The sequence below is a fragment of the Podospora bellae-mahoneyi genome, chromosome 7 (assembly GCF_035222275.1).
Source record: "Podospora bellae-mahoneyi strain CBS 112042 chromosome 7, whole genome shotgun sequence".
In the NCBI taxonomy this organism is placed as follows: domain Eukaryota; kingdom Fungi; phylum Ascomycota; class Sordariomycetes; order Sordariales; family Podosporaceae; genus Podospora; species Podospora bellae-mahoneyi.
In genome coordinates this window covers 2,155,695-2,175,665 of record NC_085886.1, presented here as the reverse complement: position 1 = coordinate 2,175,665, position 19,971 = coordinate 2,155,695, and the positions used below count along the sequence as shown (strand labels likewise).

The 19,971-nt window shown below is 53.9% G+C and overlaps 3 protein-coding genes across 3 annotated transcripts; 1 reads left to right on the top strand and 2 right to left on the bottom strand.

Moving 5' to 3' along the window:
- Window positions 1-2,601: 2,601 nt before the first annotated feature.
- HCM1 (Forkhead transcription factor) lies at window positions 2,602-5,793 on the bottom strand (the record flags this gene model as incomplete). Its single annotated transcript, XM_062882363.1, has 2 exons — window positions 2,602-4,983; window positions 5,782-5,793. 2 exons carry the CDS (start codon window positions 5,791-5,793, stop codon window positions 2,602-2,604), a joined length of 2,394 nt encoding a protein of 797 aa, XP_062728410.1.
- Window positions 5,794-10,094: 4,301 nt separating this feature from the next.
- PAN1 (actin organization and endocytosis protein) lies at window positions 10,095-15,543 on the bottom strand. Its single transcript, XM_062882362.1, has 3 exons — window positions 14,143-15,543; window positions 11,596-14,082; window positions 10,095-11,542 (listed from the first exon to the last, which is right to left on the bottom strand). The coding sequence occupies exons 1-3, from the start codon at window positions 14,829-14,831 to the stop codon at window positions 10,399-10,401; spliced, it is 4,320 nt and encodes a 1,439-aa protein (XP_062728409.1). The 5' UTR covers window positions 14,832-15,543; the 3' UTR covers window positions 10,095-10,398.
- A 499-nt stretch (window positions 15,544-16,042) lies between these two features.
- MET6 (methionine-synthesizing 5-methyltetrahydropteroyltriglutamate--homocysteine methyltransferase) lies at window positions 16,043-19,108 on the top strand (the record flags this gene model as incomplete). The annotated part of the gene is made up of 3 exons (XM_062882361.1): window positions 16,043-16,692; window positions 16,767-16,968; window positions 17,030-19,108. The coding sequence occupies exons 1-3, from the start codon at window positions 16,664-16,666 to the stop codon at window positions 19,106-19,108; spliced, it is 2,310 nt and encodes a 769-aa protein (XP_062728408.1). The 5' UTR covers window positions 16,043-16,663.
- Between the last annotated feature and the right edge of the window lie 863 nt (window positions 19,109-19,971).

Here is a 19,971-nt window from a genome sequence, read left to right as displayed (position 1 = left end):
AGGGGTAACAACAGGGGGTTTTATTTTTGGGGTGGAAGATTTGGAGAAGGAGGAAGGGGGATGGGTGGTTTTGATGGTTGGTTGGGGCGGGTGGTATGGTGTTCTATGGATGCTGGGTTGGTGGTGGTGGTGGTGGTGGTGGTGGTGGTTTACCTGCTACACATTTTTACCTACCTACCTACTTATCCTTACCTTATACCACGCGGTGTCTTTTTGTTTTGTTTTTTTCGCTGGGCACATATTACCCCTTTACCTTATCTACAATACCTATCTACCTTGTATTCCCACCGACTTTGACTTATCATCACATCTGCTACTACCTCTAACTGGCTTGCCCTTCTTAATTACCCATTGGTTGTTTTATTTTTCCTTGTGCCCTTTGCCATTGATTGCGCCTCTTCCTCTTTCTTTCTTTCTTGTAAACCGCACGATAATAGCCTTCATCACACGCCATTCCCACCTACCCACTATACCCTACCTTGCTTTTGTGCAGCCAAGAATGAATTTTCCCCAGCACCACTGCAACAGCTTTTACATTCCTTGCTTGCTTTGCTCTTGGCGACCAACCACACACTCGTTTATGTCAACGTTGCCCTTTTGCGGTAGGTTGTACAACACAGTTTTTGTTGTGGTATTTTTCCCTGGTTTTCTCTTATACATATATATGATTCTGCCGCGTTTGAGAGAGAGGTAGAAAGAGAGGGAAGGAGTGTGTGTTGACAGTGAGTGTGTTGATAAGATAGGCTGTTGTTGTGTACAGATAATGGGAGGGGGGGATGAGGAAGTGTTTTGTAAGATATAGACTGTTTGAAGAAGATGGTGTTGTTTGTAGGATATAGACTGATTTGAGAGGGTGGTGTTGCTTTAAGGGTGGGTTAATGATGGAGTGGAGTTGGGGGGGAGGGGGGGGGGGTGGGTGGTAGATTTTGAGGGGAGGGGAGATTGTTTCTCTTTGCGAGACTTTGCTTTTGCTATATACACAGATAAACCAAATGTAAACCAATGAACCAGTAAGCGAGATGGCTATGGTACGCACAATACGTGGTTAGAGAACTGGATTTGGTATTTTCCAGGGATTGATGGATGCCGATTGTTTTGTTCTCCTTTTTGAGTGGAAGTTGTTGAGGTTGCTTGTTGTTTGGTCTAGAAATATACAGGAGGGGTGGACTGAGTTTGGGGAGGGTTTGATACTATGAAAAGAAGAGCTTAGGCCTGTTTGGGGATGAAAGAAGAAAAGACAAGATCAGAGATGCAGTGGCTATTTCCCTGGCATTTGCCCTTTGGGGTAGATTGCTTGGATTCTGAGATGTGAAGTGGACTCTGGGCTTTCTTTGCCTCTTTTCGTATCAAAGTTGGAGGTCTATGCTAGGACATTTCTGGTGCTTGCTCTCACACGGGAATATGTTTTTGAGATGTAGATAGGATGGTCGTGCTTGCTTTAGAGCTGTTCAAGTGTAATTTTTCAGGTTTGGAGTGAAGACGTATTGAACCTGGTTCTTAGTTTGGGAAATAGTCTCAGTTTGCTCCTGATACAAACATCACGTTCCAAAAGCATCCTCAACAGGGCAGAGTCAAAGTCAAGCTTTAATTCTTTTCACACGCATGAACCCCCACCCACACATCACATCATTTTATACACATTCACCTGTACATATGTCAAAGCCTAAAGTCAATAATGTCCACAGAAGAGAACAACAAATCCGCAAAGCGCAAAATCAGATTGATGATTCTCAACAGAAAATAAAAATTCCCAAGCCAGGTATTCCCACAGATCCTGTAAAGGAAATCCAAACAAAGATATCCCCCTAAACAGATCGATATAACTCAAGACAGAAATGAGCTCCCAGATCCACCCACGACCACACATAGAAGCCCAATCCATACATGTTATAATGGATTTCCAAATACAATCCTCGCCCCAACCAACCCAGTCCCAATCCATATATCCCGAAAAAAAAAAGACACAACGCAATCCAGGCCGCCGGTGAAAAGAAAGAACCGAAAAATCAAGAAGAGATATCAAAACCTCACTGAAAAAAATCCTCCCGCAGAACAGCAAAAAAGCCAGGATGAGAAGAGAAAAAAAGCCACAAAAACAAAGCTCGCTCCCAAAGCTAAACACGCTTCCCAAGTCCAGAATATGCTGTTGTTGTCCCGTTTGACCCTTCCCTTGCTGTTGTTGTGTATGTTGTGTGTGTGGTACCCCCCTATATACTCCGGTTTACCCAACCCCCTATTGAAAAACAAAGAACCCATCCGTTCATTAAGTATTCGTGATTACGACAAGATAATCCCACACCAAGTAAAGTATTCCCCCCACTCCCCCAAGCCGCCCCAAAAGATCATCCACATCTGGAAGAAGAAGCAGCCGTGAGGCTGGAAGCGCGCCAGCCCCTTTTTAACCCCATATAATGCAAACCAATACTTGTGTTGTGTGTGTGTGCGAGCCCCCCCTCAGCCGCCACATATGTGAGTGTAATCCGTCATCAGTCGTAACTGTCGTCATCTTGTGCTTTCCTTCCCAGTCTTGCAAAGGGATATGCGAGAATGGCAAGGGAACACAAACCACGGGCCCTATAAACTCATGGATTCATGGACCCCTCAAAACTTGGTAGTATACGAGCGGGTGAGGCCCGATTTTTGAGAGGGCCGATTGTTGTTATTGTTGTTGTTGTTGTTGTTGTTGCGCGATGCTTGCGAGCTGCTTGAGCCAATCTTCTCGAACCCAGCGAGCATGTCAATCGGTTGGAAATCGTTACTCTCCTCTCCGAGGACATCAGGCGCATAGAGGTCATCCATGGAGAGCCAGGGGGCCAGATTCTCACCGTTGAGCGCCGCTGGCATTTTGGATGGCGATTGCAGGTCGTGGAAAAGTTTGCTTGGCGATGAAAGAAGGCCATCAAAGACCTTGCTCGGTGTCTCCAGCATCAGATTGTTCGGCTGAGCAGGAACTTTGAGGAAAGACGCCGAGCTCGCAGAATTGTTGGACAAGGGAGCGGCCAGGTCGCTCAACGCGCTCGTGGAATGCGAGCGTTCCAGTCTCTGCTTCCTCACAGAGCGCTTCACAGGCGAGCCGGTGGGCGCGATTCCGGCAGGAGACAGAGCATAGAGCGAAGTGTACGTCTCATTGAAGATGTCGAACTCTGGAAATTCGTCGTCCTTGGTATGCTCGAAGTTGGCGAACAAATCATCCATGAGATAGCCGGGGGTGAGCTGCACTTCGGGACACATAGCCGCGACGCGCTTGTAGGGCGAGTCCCCGTCCACCATGGACTGGATGCTTTCTCGGTGAAGGCGCAAGTTGGTGCTAGGCGAGACTGACGCTGGTGGCTTGGGGGGCGCCTTGAGCTTCATGGCAGGGGTCAACGGCGGAAGCATCTGCCCAGCGTTGCTATGAACTGGCTGCCGCAGAGGTGACGAGGAAGGCGGAACGTAGCCCTGAGAGCGGCCCTTTGAGGGGCTGTCGTAAGATGAGGCGCGGAGACGGACAATCTCCTCCTCGGCCAGGCCTCTACGAAGACGCGGACGATCAGCCTCAGAGGTGAGTAGCTTGGAGTGGTCCCGCCCAGGACGCATTGCTGACGACTCGAGGGAGGAAATGTACCCGCTATCATCCATGAACGAACGCCGAGTACGCGACTTGCTGACCGACGAACCAGGTCCCCGCCTCTGAGGTGGGGGGGTGTTACTGTGTCTCGATTCCACACGTTTGGGAACGGGAGGCGAGGAGTGCATGGCCGCAGGCAGAGGAGAGTACAGGTTGTTGTCGTGAAGGTCATTCTCCCCAAGCCTGTCATGCCCGTCATCGACGGTGGCCAGATCGGAAGCTGGAATGGTGGCGTCGGATGAAAGCTCCGGCAAGTGGCTTGCAGGAGCTAGCTGTTGCGATGATGGCATTGGCGGTAATTGCGGCAGAGAGTTGGGTGCGATGGGAAGCTGAGGCGGCAAAATCGGTTCGTGAAATTGAGGCATTTGTGGTTGAGAGGGCTCGAGACGCGTCGACATGACCGGCATATTCTCAGCTGATGGGGCGGCCGCTTTCCTCGAGGGCTTTTCCTTCATGAACAAGTGTTCTGCGCCCGGTTCAATTGCCCAATAGTTGCCCTTGCCCGGATCATCCTTGGGTCGTTCCTGCTTGATGAAGTGCTTGTTGAGAGACAGGTTATGACGGATGCTGTTCTGCCACCCCGCATCGTTGGCATTGTAGAAGGAATATGTGTCAGAAATCCACTTGTAGATCTGAGCCAGTGTCAATCGTCGCTGTGGTGAGCGGAGAATGGCCATCCCAATCAAAGTCGCATAGCTGTGTCCTGGCTTTGATCCATCATCGATAATCTGCGGGAATGAGTCGTGCGGTGGCAGCGCGTCGTCCACCCTTTGCTTCTTGGCAGGCCTCAGTTCCTTGATCGGTGCAGCCTCCAACAATCGCTTTCCTGACGGTTTTTGGTAATAATGCTCCAGAGGTAGGTTGAACTGTTGTGGTTGGGGTGGCGCGGGGAAAATCATGGGATGTGAGTTTTCCTTGCCCATGAACTGCTGAATGTTGAAGTCGGACTGCTGAGGTTTTTGGGCGACCGTCTTGAACCTCGACATTACAGGTTGTCTCTTCTCGGGCGAGTCGGTCCCTTGCTGCTGAAAGTTGCTTGGCGGCATCATCTGAACCATGCTGAGCTTGCTGCTTCGAGACGACTTCATCGGGGTGAGCGGCATATTGGATGGCGGAGCACTCGGCTTCAGTGGTGATTGCTTGACAAACCTTGATGTGGGCGGGTTCAGTACGACATTGGCATCGGCGCTCTGGAGAGGCTGTCGGGCCGGCTTCGGTGCTGGAGGCATGGGCGCGTTGCTGATGATGGGAGCTGTATGGTCGAAGTTGAAGTCCTCGTAGATGGGGAAGCCGGCTTGAGAGGCCTGAAAACGCGGCGGCTTGGCCATGTCAGGCCGAGCTGTGGAGTGGAGCGATGTGGTTATATCGATGGTGCCCTTGAGCTGTTGGTCAGTCGCTGATGTGTCAATGAGATGAGACGGGACGCGCTCGGCCGGGCAAGGAGTCGGGCGTCGACAGCGATCGGATAAGAAGATGGTGTGACGACAGTGAGGGAAAGGATCAAAGACTGTTAAAGCTCTTTTCTTACCTCCACTTGTGGTGCGGATCTGGTTTGATGGAATTGTGGGGGGCGGTGAGGCAAGGGATGGTCGTCGTCCTTCTCGTGTAATGGATGAGGGTGGGCGCTTGGCGACAGTGAGCGACACAGCACAGTGAGTGAGAGGACTGAAGACCGATGAGTGTTACCGATCTTGGTGTCGCGGGGTTATCGTTGCTTCTTCACGATACGGATGTCAGGTTGAGTCGAGGGAGGGGAAGTGGGAGGGAAGAGAGGAGTCGAGGGAGGTAAGGTTGGTGGTGCTTGACGCGGGCGGGTAGTAGGGTAGTGTAGGGTACTAGAAGGATGTGCTCTCTGTCTGGCTGGGGGAGGGGGGGGGGGGCGTGTGAGAAAGAGAGCCCGTCTGCCAGCTCACCACACTTTGTTCCAAGAATCCAAGAAGGCCGTGGGGTGGGGCAGCGAGCAGGCAGGGAGCGGAGAACAGGCCAACGGAGTGGACGAGTGGGAAGACGCGGGCTGACCTCGGACAGGGAGGGGGGCTAGTCGTCTTCGGGTGCAGGGGTGCGGCAGAGCAGGAAAGTCGTCGTCTATGTAAGTGGTGGTTCAAGCCTTGAGTTGGTCCCAGGTCCAGATGTGCAGATGCTGCTCTCGGCGATGTCGTCAGGAATAGGTATACAGTTATTACCATGTAGTGTAAGGTATCCTGTCTGTGTTCTTCGTCGCTTCTTTTCGTTTCGGGATGAAGAGTGGGAAAGATATCTGAGCACAGTACAGTACAGGAGCGGGGAGAAAACCCTCCCGTAAATTCCTCTCGTGAATTCACTAGAACGGGCTAAAAGTGGGCTGTGCAGAGGGATGCACGATCCCTAGGGCGCGGGGAGGGGACTGGACTGGGGACCGGCCTGGCCGCCCGGTGCTTAAGTGAACTGGGCCGAGCAGATGGGCGATGTGCACGGCAGACGCAGCTTTCCTCTGCCTCTGCTTCAGTCTGCCTGCCGTGCAAGGCGGATGGGCCGGCGAGCCAGTCGAGAGGCAGTTGAAGCCAGTTGATTGAGAGAGGTCGAGCACGTTTGGCAGTTATTCTCTAACCGTCCCAACCGTCCAACGGGAGACGGCGCCGTCGCGCTTTTGTTTATCAAAGTGCAAACGACTGGACGCGAACCTACGCGTTTCGGCCGCGCATATCTTGCCCCTCAACCAATCGCAGCCCTCGGTCGGATCTCGAGTCGCAGTGCTTCCGACATGGAACGAGGTCGAGGGCCAGATCTATCAACCTCAACCCAACTGCCCTGACGTACCAACGACAGGCCAGGACAGCAGCGACTTCATACACCAGGTCGTCGTCTCGACCTTCCCCTCCAACGTTCAACGGCACCCTCTCGCCGTCTCTGGCACCATCTGCTCACCATCTTTCTCCGTGGTCCCAACTCTGCGGACCGCACCAGCTTCACGCCATCTCGACGCCGGCATTTGAATCAGTGCGTACTCGTCTGGAATGGTGGACGTTGAATAGTCGCAAATGACATCATTGGCCAGCTCATGCCTCCGTATCGACCAAGTTCGTAGCTCGTTTCGATACATACAGTCAAGGAAGTGTCATCTGGATCCACCAGATATCGGCATCGCATCGGCAAGTCCAGCGTTAGTAAACATGATGCACATACGATGGGGCCGGCTGCCCGAGGTTCCTCTTTTTGATCATTTTACCGATCCACCAGATCGTGAACCATCTCCTCCTCTCGCGATCCGGCCCAGCAAATTTTCAGGACTATCAGATATTTACTAGATCTCTTGTGGAATGTATGTACCGAGCCGAGGGTGCCAGAGATACTGTATCCTTCTCAAAACTGGGTAGCTGGCACTAATAGTGATGGCTTCCCAAGGCGTGACTCAACTTCAAACAGGGCACTAACCCGGACTATACTGGCGGTAATCAAGATCCCGGCAAAGCCCAGCTCACACCACCGCTTCACACATTCACGGCCAATTCACAGGAATTTATTTATTTTATTTCGATGTCCAGTCCACACCAGCTGAACCCCTCCTCCACCATTCCCCACCACGCGTTACCATATCTGCTCTACGGGTTCAAGAGCCGGAGGAAGACAAGGATGGGAACCTGAAGAAGCAGAAGAAGCGAACCGTGTGATCCCCGTGCCTGCAAAACCCTATAAGGATTATATCCATTTATATCCCCGAAGGAATTCCATCCGTGTCCCGATCACACCCTGAACCACACCTTGGATCGAGCCAACACATCAGCGTCTCTTCCTTTGCCTCTTCTGCGACCGACCGTTGGATTTTTCCCTTGACGATTCCACCATCCCTGGGCCCATCGTTGCTCCCTCGAGTCTGTGTGCTCGCATGGCTCTCGAGCCTCGTTGACATCCAGGTGACATGTACAAGTCGGCAAACAAAATACTGCTTGATAGCTATCACTGTAGTAGAAAGTCCGAAGGATATCTCCCTCCTCCCAAACCGACTGCATAAGTGCGTTTCACACTTTGACGTTTTGCTGCTTGTCCCTCAGACGAGCCGGCGGGCGGTTAAGGTAAGGTATCTGTCCAATGTAGAGTAGAACGAACAGACAGACAGACATCCACTACATCTGCATATTCCCCATCTGCAGCTATACGCCTCTTGCAGGTCAAGGGATCCATTTCCATCTCGGCCCATTTTCGCTTGCATCTTCCATCACCCCATATTCTTTGTGTGTGTCTGATCTCAAGATCTAGGGATTGAAGTTTGTTATCTCCTCTTTATCATCATCATCATCATCATCATCATCATCATCATCATCATCATCATCCCTCGACAGGGCAAGTAAATCCTTCCCGCTCGCTCACCCATCCAACCAATCAACCACTCCCCCTCAAGCTCAACTTTCATGTAAGAAAGCCCATGTGTATGCAAAGACAATCAGCACACAAGCAAAGAAACGAAGTAACGCAATTGGCACCTAACTTCTTGAGCCGCCGCCACCACACACACCCACACACCCCTTTGCCCAACACTCCCTCCCTTCCCAACCTCCTGGATTTTTTGATATCTTTACACCAAACGGCTGTCTGCCTTACAAGACACAACTCTCTCTCTCTCGCTTGTGCATGACCTACCTTAACTTTGTTGCTGCAAATCAACGGCTTCAGGACATGATAGGACAACGCCCTACGAATCAACGACCCGATATCCACATTTATCTCAATTTAACCTATCAAAGGGGGGAGTTTGACCGAAAAAAAAAGGAAAAAAGGGGGGAGGGGATTGACTTGCTGGGAGGTTGCCAGCTCACAAACACTGAAAGGGGGGGAGGAAGGAGGTCCATGTGAGATGGGGGCAAAGAGACCCAACGAAGGAAGCACGCAAGAAATGCAAGTGACAAGAAACGTCTCTTGGGAAAGAAAAGGTAATTTGTCAGGAGCTTGCCAGCTCACATAAAGGGAGGGGAGGAGGTCCCACCGAGTAATAAGCCTTATAATATGGGAGAGTGTCGAGATATCCACCATAATGGTCTACTGTAATCAACAACCGTGGTTTCCCATCCATTGGGGATAGGAGAGGGTGAACGAGAAGAGCAAAAGGTCTATACAGAGATATCGCGGAGTATCTTCTAAGCAAGAGAGAAAGTGATTTGCTCAAGGTTTGCCAACTCATGGAACAGAGATCCACCGTTGATAAGCCCCATGATCTAGGTTTATGAAGGAGAGAAAGCCCAAGGCAACTACGGATACCTCTTTCCGACCTTGAGCCAGCAAGAATGCCCTCCGAGGAGAAAGGAGGACAGACTCGTTGCCGAAGGACTTGCCAACTTGCCTGATGACGAGGAGAACTATCCACCAAAATGGACTTCCGCAACCGCCATCAATGAAGTCCCACCCGATGAAGATGAAGCCCATCTATCTCTGGCAGGCAAGCACGCAAAACGGCGAAAAAAGCGGCACGGGTAAACCGAGAACCTCTTCCATTTGCCAGTTCGTATGCCTCAACGAAGAAGATATCCACAGTCCGCCCGCTTCACTATCATGTCCGACGAAGCGTAGCCCTCACGACCGCACCGCACCGCAGCCCATTAATCACAAGTTCCCCCTGATTTACTAGGCGAGAGCCCACTGCGGGTACCAGTTCCCAAGCGCTCAAGAAGCTAGAGACAGGACAATGATCTTCAGAATCACTGACCAGACACCCAGCAGCCTTGACGTCCGAGAAAGATATCTGTATATCGTGCTCAGAATCTGCCGGCAACCATAAGGTGAATATCCACCAGTTAGTGAGGCAAACCCTCAGGGTTCGCGCCAGGCAGGTGCGAGGCTCAACTGAGATGGGGGGGCATCCTCCCTTCAGGACGAAAAAAGGGATCCAAACTGGAATGCCGTTGAAGCAACCAGTCAACCACCACCCCCAAAAGCAACAACCTCGCACAAAGCAGATCTAATGTCTCAACCTCAAACCCCATCTCACTCAAACCTTGAGCACTGCATCCTGTCCGCATGAAACTAACAGCCCCCATGCCTGGTCTCATCCTCCCTGAGTAACAACATACACACCACTTGAACACAGACAAACCATGTCTTTCCTCAGCTGAACAAGCAACCGCCAGCTCGATATACAGATAACTAGCTTCCCTTATCCGTTCTTGAACCATCATCAATTTACTTACTCCCCAGCCCTCTCCATTTCAATATTCGTAGTTACCCAGCTCCCATTCTTCCCCCCCGTAACCCCATAATTCGGCAACCCATCATCCATCTCAACAAAATTCCGATCGCCCCCCCTTCAATTGAACCCAACCCAAACACCCCGGAGCCCCTCGGGAATGAAAGCTAAGGAACCGCAAATGTGGCCATAATTTGATATACCATTGTCACATAATTCTGCCTGTTTTGGAAAGGCCATGACGGTTGCTAATACTCCAATATAGAAAAACAGTTTTCATTCTCAAAAACCTAAGAAAAAAGCTAGCTAGCTGACCCACCATATACTCCCCCCCCCCCCTACCATACCAGAGCTTCACTACACGCCACCCTTCCCACTTTCACCCCCATCCCCACACCCCATCATGTTGTACTCCCCTCAGAAACAACAAAATGATGGCTGGACCACCACCCTCGCACAACATGCCGGCCGAGTGGTAGCCGCACAACCATCCACAGACACATGCACAAATCCCGATATTAGGTACTCGCCACAACAGTAACCCCAACCTCCCCCCTATACCCCCAGAAACCATTTTCCCTCCAGCCGCCGCAAGCAAAAAAACCTCGGGTGTAACAGCCCTTGTAAGAAACCCCCATCATTAATCCAGCACCCGTCCCGCAACAGCAGCCCCGCTCTTGTCCTTGGTCTGCGTCTTCCTGAGAGCCCTTCCAGCTTGAATCTCCCCCAAGAACGCCGCCGGCCTACCACCCGCAGGAGCAGCAGGCGCAGGCGCTCCTCCCGGCGGCGGAGGAGGAGGGGGAGGGGGAGGCGCGCCACCTGGAGCGGGAGGTGGAGGCGGAGGAGGAGAAGTCGGTGCCCCAGACCCGGGCATCGGGGGAGGAGGTGGCGGCGGAGGCGGCGCACCCATCCCGGGCATGGGCGGAGGCGGGGGTGGTGCCGGGGGGGCTCCCGCAGCAGTAGGGCTAGGGATAGCCGGAGGAGGCGAAGCAACAGGTGAGATCACCGGAGGAGACGCAGCGGCAGACTTGTCGCCCGTAGCCGACAGCGGCCGAGGGGGCGCCATGGTGCCGAACAAGATCGAGGCGAGGTGAGCAGCGCCCTGTCCCGGTCTGTCGTCATCCGAATCCTCGTCGTCGTCCTCCTTGTCGGATCCCCATCCGTCATCTTCGGGACGCTTCCTAGAGACCGGGCCGGATGGAGCAGGGGCCGCGGCCGCCTGTGTCATGCGGTGGAAGGGGTTGGTCGAAACATCTGGCTGTGGAGGCGGCGGGGGAGCAACAGGAGCTGGGGGTGCTGGCGGCGCCGGAGTTGTCTCGGCGGCCTGTGCTCTCATTCTGAAATAGGGATTGCGGCTCTCCGTCTCGGCGGGGCTAGAGGTGACAATCTGGGGAGGAGACTGCACGGGAGCCGGCACCGGGGTAGGCGGGGCAGGCTCGAGCTCCTGGCTACCGCCCACTTGGCTGCCGCCCAAGGTAGGTGTCGAGGCCTGAGGGGTAATCTGCTCAGGGCCTTCATCGTCAGATGAGCTGTCCTCGACATCCAGAGCCTCAAGCTGCTTGCGAAGCTCTTCTTCCCGCTTGCGGGCGGCTTCAATCTCAGCACGGCGCTGGGCAAGCTTGGCTTCTTGCTCCTTTGCCTCAGCCATCGCTGCCTTTTTCTTGCGCTTCTCCTCTTCCTTCTTGAGCTTGCCTTGGCGGACTTGCTCTTCAAGTGCTTTCAAACGGGCATCGGCCTCGGCACGCTCCTTGGCCAGCTCGTCTTCCTGATCCTTTGCGCGTTCCCTAGAATGGCGTTAGTAAGAATTGTAAACAAACCAATCTGGTTCAACACTTACTCAAGTTCCCGAGTCTGACGCTCCTGCTCGCCACGCTCGCGCTCAAGACGTCCCTCCTCCGCCTTCTTCGCTGCGGCCTCCTCCTCGGCCCGCCTGTCGTCAACCTTGGGGGTCTTTCGGCTAGGGGGCGGAGGTGGCTTCTTGCCCTCTGGCTTTGGAACAGCGGCTTGGGCGGCTGGCGCGGGGGCCCCAGTTTCTTCAGCAATTCTTGCTTGTCTCTCAGCCTCGCGACGGGCATCTTCCTCCTCGGCCTGTCGCAGCTTGGCGGCTCGCTCAGCCCGCTCACGCTCCATCCGCTGGGCCGCAGTCTCGCCGGGCTTGATGGGAGCCTTAATGCCCAAGGCAGCGAGACGCTCCGCCATGCGCTGCTCGGCCTGCTGCTTGATAAAAGCGGCCCGCTCCTCCGGTGTCTTGTAGGAAGAGTACGAGCCACCGCCTGCAGCTGGGACACTTGGAGTCGATGTGCGAGAGACTGCAGGGCTCACAGAGCGAGCAGATGGTGGTGCCTCAGCCCTGGTGGGTTCCTGGGTAGGTTGACGCCCGCCCTGACGGTCCTGTGATCTGATGCGAGCAGCACGGCTAGATCGCTGGAGGTCGTAGATGAAATCCCTGACCTCATCCTCCACGCCCAGACCATCTTCCCAGCGACGCTTCTCATGCTCGGTAGTAGAATCCTGAGCACCCTCTTTCATATTGTCCTCAATGCCCTTGGCAAACTCGCGAACACTGTCTTCCACATCGCGGACCATCCGCTCATTGTTCTCCTTCTCGGTTCGGATCTTGATGCTCTCCTCCTCGAGTCGCTTGGGGGCGTCCAGATCGTCGTTGCTGACTTCGATCTTCTTTCCTGTAAGGGCTGCAGTGCGCTGCTGCATCATAGCCTTGGCCCGAGCCTTGAGCCTGTCGGATTCGGTGACGGTACCGCCCGGACCAGTGCCAATGATGGTCGCAGCGCTGGATGGGTGAGCCTTGGCATCCCTGAGACGGAACAGTTCCAGCCTAGCATCAGCAATCGCCTTCTCAGTTTTCCTAACCTGGGACGCCAGATCTGGGATCTTGTCAGTCAGGTTTTGCAGCTGGCGCTTCAATGCTCTCCTCTCAGCATCTGAGTCAGCGCTGATGAGAGAAGCGTCTGGGTGGTTATCGATATCCTCCTGAATTCTCCTGATGCGCCTGTAAAGCTCGTCAGCTTCGCGGCGGTCACGCCTGTCAAGAATGTCATCCTCCTCCGCATGCTTCTCGTCAGCAAAATCCATAGCATCGAGCAAGACTTGCTTCTCCTTGATTTTCTTGCGGAGCTGCTCAATACTGAGCTCCTCACTAGAGTTGATGGAAGCTGGCGACTCTGGACGAGGCGAGTTGTTGCCAACCCTACGTCGGGCGCTCGAACGATAGCCCACCTCTTCGTCGTTGTTCTTGAAGACCGTGGCATCCTTGCGGTTGCCAAAGCCAGCTCCGGCTCCCTTGAAGGAGTGGCCTTTGAGGTAACTGACACCGGTCTTCTGAGGCAGCAAGGCAGCGCCAGAATTTTTGCGATACTCGGATTCCTGGTGAAGCATGTTCTTTACCATACCAATGGACTGGTTGAAGTTCCTGGTTGATGGAGGAACAAGCTCGGGAGGCAACTGGTTGGGAACAGGATACCCGTTCAGTTTGCGATAAATCAAGTGCATTGCCACAGCAAATTCATCCATATCGAGGCGGCCCTTGTTTCCATTATCTGCCAATGTCCACACACGTTCGAGATCGGGCTTCTCCAAACCACTCTGGCCCAAGATTTCAATCGCTTGATCACCAGAGATATAGCCCTTGTGAAGGCCGTCCCAGGCACGGAAAAGACTATCGTATCTGGTCTTCTCGTCTTTGGTGATAGCCCAGGGAATGACCGCGTTTCCTTGCAGACCGGCGGTGGTATATGTCTGCTGCTCACGGCCTTGCTGGGGCATCATGCGAGCCTGGAGGGCGTCAATGAGAGGGAGACCCGTTGCTGGCGTATTCACAAGACCCCACTGGCCAGGAATACCAGTAGGCTGGGCATTCAGAGGTGCAACCATCCCGCCCGGACCAGCGTTCGGGGTCAATGACGAACCAAAACCGGTGGGCATTGGAGGCATGGGCGGCCGGGGACCAGTATAACCTGTCGCCTGGGGCATCCCCGTTGGCTGAGCACCCAAAAATCCGGTTTGTTGACTAGGAAATCCCGTCATTTGCGCCTGGAGAAGTTGAGAGTTCGATGGCTGCGGCTGAGGGTGCTGGATAACAGGAGGAGTGGCGGTGTTCTGCCTGATTCCCGAATCAGAGGCATTGGCAGCCTCCTCCGCAACGCTGAAGTTGATGATATCTACCATACTTGACACCTCGTTCTTGATGTTCTCAGGAAGGTGTTCGGGGAGAGTCTTTCCGGTAAGCTTGAGATTGCAGAGATACATGGCGAGAGCAAATTCGGGGAAATGCAACTGTCCCGATCTCGTGGTATCAGCCAACGTCCTAAGTCAAGCTGTCAGTATTGATTTGATACGTATATGCGCCAACAAGCACCAGACTCACCAAATATGAGACAGGGAGTCTCCATCCAGTCTTGAACGCAAGAGAAGATCCCTGGCCTTCTCGCCAGTCATGGTGGTCTGTCCATCCCCCACAGCAGACTTGAACAGCGTCTCAAACTTGGCTTGGTCTTGTGCGGTGATGAATGAGAGGCGGATGTTGGGAATCTTGTTGGTCTTTCTCGGAGCACTGGCTGTCAATTTCGAGCCTCCAGCAGTCTGGAAGGAGGCAGCCATCTCGTGGAAACCGGTCGGCTGGGGCTTCATGGGGGGAGCGGGGGGGGCCAAAGCCGAAGCAGGAGGCTGCTGGCTCGGGGCGGCGCCGAAGGGGCTCGATGTCTGTTGTGGTTGTTGCTGGAACTGCTGCTGTTGCTGTTGAAACTGTTGCTGGAACTGCTGAGGCATAGCCGGCATAGGGGGTGCCGCTGCTCCAACATTTTGCTGGGGAACTTGACCAAAGCCTGTAAACTGAGGCTGAAGTTGGCCAGTAGGTTGAGGGACCTGCAGGCCTGGATATCCAGTGTACTGTTGCTGCAGGGCCGGCTGTTGACCGAAGCCAGTCGGTTGAGGAGCAAATGGACCTGGCTGTTGCAGTTGTGGTTGACCAGCTCCTGCGCCAAACTGATTGCCATACTGCGGTTGCCCTGGGCGTTGGCTGTTCCCGCCCAGGAACGAGTTGGGATTCGAGTACATGATGTCGTCGAGCGATGACCGCGTCGGTTCGATCGGGAGCGGCTACGGGAACGGAGACGACGACGACGACAAGGTTGACGATGAGACTGCGGGATTACGACAGATGGAAAAGGGGTAACACGGTAATCGCAGGGCAAAACAACAGGCCGTCGCCAGTTGGCTGCGATTGTTGCAAAGAGGGAGAGAGAGACAGATATGTATCAAGGAAAGATCAATCAATCAAAAGCAGTAATTAATGAGATTAGCTCTGTGAAATGAGCAAGCGGAGCTGCCAATGGAGGTTTGGCACTTGACAAGTTCCAGTTGGGATGATGACGAAGAGCCAAAGCCTTGCACTGTGCAAGCCACGCGCGTCGAAAGTCACTCGAACGACCAAGCTCCATCATGAGTGTGGCTGAGTTCATCGTACCAAAGTAATTAGCTCTGATAGATACATAATACCGAGGTGATGCATATCCACCAATGCGGTATGCGCATATCGAGTTCAAACTGTTATCGACAAGAAAGCCGGCGGAGACATTTTCTCATTCCGTACTTTCGGTGCATTTTTGGCTTTTCAACGCTCTGACCAGCCTGAGGCACCCCTCACCTCACACCTGCAGCACCGAAATTGTGGAGGGGGCGGGGGTCAACCTGGCTTTTTGAGCTGCTTACTCCGGCCCCGCATCTGTCACTGAACCGGGATCGACTCTTGTCTTGCTGTTGAACAATTCACTCACCTCCGATTGTCTAGAATAGTATTGTTGGCCGGTGTCATTCTCGACGTGAAAGACTGGAGGAATGCCATCCCTTTGAAGAGCCCAGGGCAGGGGCGTCCGAGGGGACGGAACGGTGGGTTATGTACCTCTCCAACACAAAGGTTGTACTCCGTACCTACCTTATTTTTTTTTTCTCTGCCCCCTCACTAAAACACCCCGCGACCCGGAGCGTTGTCGGTGACAATACATCGGTCTAATCTGCATATGGCCACTCTGCTGGAGCCCGGTTCGCGGAGCGTCAAAGATTGACTGGCTGCGAGAAAAACCCGGTCGACTCGGGCCTTGGGTCACATCATTTGCACCATCGATAGCGTTCACTTGTAAACGGGGGTCCCAAGCAGGGTACTCCAGGTCACACAGAAACGGAGTGTACCTGAGCTCCAGCTTACCGTGTGGTGGTGTCGATCCGTCACTCAGTGACCTGAAGCTGTCTGTCCCGTGGTGACGACTACTCCGAACCTAGCTAACAGCAAAGCCCCGAAGACCCCGAATTGTTGATTGAAGCTTTCCATCCTCCGTCTTTGCTGCCCCACCATTAGTGAGCCCCGAGACCTGAGTGCCGAACCTCCCAATGCCCAATCCCCATGCAAGCAAGTTCTCTATGGGAGCTCTCGATAGCTAGTCTAGACCCTGAGCTGCGATGCCAATGCTGCAAGAAACGGGAGGGGCAGAAGAACCTGAGACATGGACTTCATCACTTTGATGTCTCCAGTCCATCCATCCTCCATCCAAAGGCGGTCGGGCTCCGAACAAGCGGTGGGAACCCCCACCGATTACGGCCCCGTTGACACTGCCAGTCACTCCAGTGCTGAGGCTGGCCCCTGCCCGAGTAACTCAAAATTGCCCCCCCTCCTGCAGGTCGACTCGTTCGGTTCCATTCCCCTCTGGGCACTACTTATTTCTTTCTTCCCCCGCTCAAGTCAACCCTTCTTTCTCTCCTTCTCTCCTCATCCCACTTTTCACACTCCCTCTTTGCGTCTGTCACTCCAGCCAGGCTCAAGGAACAGGTCACTGTGAACCAACAACAACACCATCTCCCTCTTCAAATCCCAGATACACCTCACAGCCATCAAGATGGTTCAATCATCCGTGCTGGGTTTCCCGTAAGCTTCAATTACTCCTTCCTCTGACGGCTTTGGGCACTGATAAGGTTGCTAACTCGATATCTTTCCTACAGCCGTATGGGCGTCCTTCGTGACCTCAAGAAGGCCAACGAGGCTTACTGGGCCGACAAGATCTCCCAGGAGGCTCTCCTCGAGGAGGGCAAGAGACTCCGTCTCGCCCACTGGAAGATCCAGAAGGATGCCGGTGTCGACATCATCCCCTCCAACGACTTCGCTCACTATGATCACGTCCTTGACCACATCCAGTTCTTCAATGTAAGCTTCTCTCTCGGTCAATTGCTCTCGGGCTTGTTTGCTGACCCACCTCTCCCAACAGGCCGTTCCCGAACGCTACACCAAGCAGAAGCTCTCCCCTCTCGATGAGTACTTCGCCATGGGCCGTGGCCACCAGAAGGGCGGTGTCGATGTCCCCGCCCTCGAGATGGTCAAGTGGTTTGACTCCAACTACCACTACGTCAAGCCTACCCTCCAGGACAACCAGACCTTCTCCCTTGCCGAGAACCCCAAGCCCGTCCGCGAGTTCCTCGAGGCTAAGGAGGCTGGCATCATCACCAGACCCGTCCTTGTCGGCCCCGTCTCTTTCCTTGCCCTCGGCAAGGCTGACCGTGGCTCTTCCGTCAATCCCATCTCTCTCCTTGACAAGCTCGTCCCCGTCTACGTCGAGCTCCTGAAGGCCCTCAAGGCCGCCGGCGCCGAGAACGTCCAGATTGACGAGCCCACCCTCGTCTTCGATCTTGCCCCTGAGGTCAAGGCTGCTTTCAAGCCCGCCTATGAGGCTTTCGCCGCTGCTGGTGATGCCATCCCCTCCCTCGTCGTTGCCACCTACTTCGGTGACATCGTCCACAACTTTGACGTCCTCCCCGCTTTCTCTGCCGCCAAGGGTATCCACGTCGACCTTGTCCGCAACCCCGAGCAGCTCGAGCCTGTGATCAAGCAGCTCGGCCCCTCTCAGATCCTCTCTGCCGGTGTCGTTGACGGCAGAAACATCTGGAAGAACGACTTCGCCAAGTCGCTCGACCTCCTCCAGACCGCCATCAAGGCCCTCGGCGAGGACCGTGTCATCGTTGCCACCTCCAGCTCTCTCCTCCATACCCCCCATACCCTCGCCAGCGAGAAGAAGCTCCCCACTGATGTCTATGAGTGGTTCTCTTTCGCTTCCGAGAAGGTCAAGGAGGTTGCCATCCTTGCCAAGGCTGTCACCAACCCCGAGGCTGTCCGCGCTGAGCTCGATGCCAACGCCGCCGCCATCAAGGCTCGTGCCGAGTCCACCCGCACCAACGACCCCAAGGTCAAGGAGCGCCAGGCTGCCGTCACCCCTGAGCAGCACAACCGCAAGTCCGGTTTCGACACCCGCTATGCTCAGCAGAAGAAGCACCTCAGCCTTCCCCTCTTCCCCACCACCACCATTGGTTCCTTCCCCCAGACCAGCGAGATTCGCGTCCAGCGCAACAAGTTCACCAAGGGTGAGATCTCCGCCGAGGAGTACGATAACTTCATCAAGAAGGAGATTGACCTCGCCGTCTCCATCCAAGACGAGCTTGACCTCGATGTCTATGTCCACGGTGAGCCCGAGCGCAACGACATGGTCCAGTACTTCGGTGAGCGCCTCAACGGCTACGTCTTCACCACCCACGCCTGGGTCCAGTCTTATGGCTCTCGTTGCGTCCGTCCCCCTATCATCGTTGGTGACATCTCTCGCCCGGCTCCCATGACCGTCAAGGAGTCCAAGTATGCCGCCTCCATCTCCAAGAAGCCCATGAAGGGCATGCTTACTGGCCCCGTCACCTGCTTGCGGTGGTCTTTCCCCCGTGTCGATGTCCACCAGTCCGTTCAGTGCCAGCAACTTGCTCTGGCCCTCCGTGACGAGGTTGTCGATCTCGAGGCCAACGGCATCTACGTCATCCAGGTCGATGAGCCTGCCCTCCGTGAGGGTCTTCCCCTCCGCAAGGGCTCTGAGCGTGACGCCTACCTCGAGTGGGCCGTCAACAGCTTCAAGCTCGCCACCGCCGGTGTTGAGGACTCTACCCAGATCCACTCTCACTTCTGCTACTCCGAGTTCCAGGACTTCTTCCACGCCATCGCTGCCCTCGATGCCGATGTCCTCTCCATTGAGAACTCCAAGTCGGATGCCAAGCTCCTCAAGGTCTTCATTGACGAGGCCTATCCCCGCCACATCGGCCCGGGTGTCTACGACATCCACTCCCCCCGTGTTCCCGCCGAGGAAGAGTTCAAGCAGCGCATTGAGGAGATGCTCGAGTTCCTCCGCCCCGAGCAGCTCTGGATCAACCCCGACTGCGGTCTCAAGACCCGCAAGTGGGACGAGGTCAAGGGTGCCCTCACCCACATGGTCAACGCTGCCAAGTACTTCCGTGAGAAGTACGCCAACAAGGCTTAAACGCCTACCTAATATTTTTCATGTACACGCCATCGCTTTGATGGTGTAATATGCTTTTTTCCGGATTTTTTTCAACAGCATTAGCATTTTGGGGGTCTCTAACGGGTTCAAAAAAAGATTTGGGTGATGATTAGATGATACCTCAATGGAAAAGCGCCATTCTCAACAAGGCGTTTTGTGGGCAAGGGGAAAATCCGGATGGGTTGGTTCAACAGCATATTAGCATACATTATTGGTGAGGGGTGGAACGGGTTTCGCCATTCTCAACACGGCGTTTTTTTTTTTTTTTGTTATGGGTGAAAGAAAAAAAGAGGAGATTCATTCGGTTCGGTGTTGGGTGGGTTTTGTTTCTTTCGGGAAAGAAAGAAGAATGAGAGAAGAGGAGAAGAAGAGAGGGGCCTGAGAGCATCGCCATCTTCAACAAGGTGTGTGTTCATTTGCTCATGGCCTATTTTACGGTCTGCCTTCACCAAGCAGTGCGCGTGTGAAGGGGTAACAGGAAGCTTCTTCTGGAATTTTTATTCGAGATACCATGGAGTCGTCAAAAGAAGAGTCTGCCTTTTTGGTAGATGTACAGTACTTGGCTTTTCCACTTGATGATGTTGAATGTGATGTGATATGTTTCAGCTGTTTTTTTCTCATTTTGTAAGAGGAGACTGATAGATCTGGTTGGTTCTATTCTAGTAAGTTTCGGATCTACTTTGACATATGGGAGTCGACTTTTAACTTGAGAAACTATTTTGGCAGAACACAGCCCAGGACCAACCCTTTCATTACAACATTCGGCCTCTATGTACCTCTCTACTGAGTAGGATGTGGTCGGATCCTCGAGTGCCGTCGCCATCACGGGTCCGCCCGAGTAG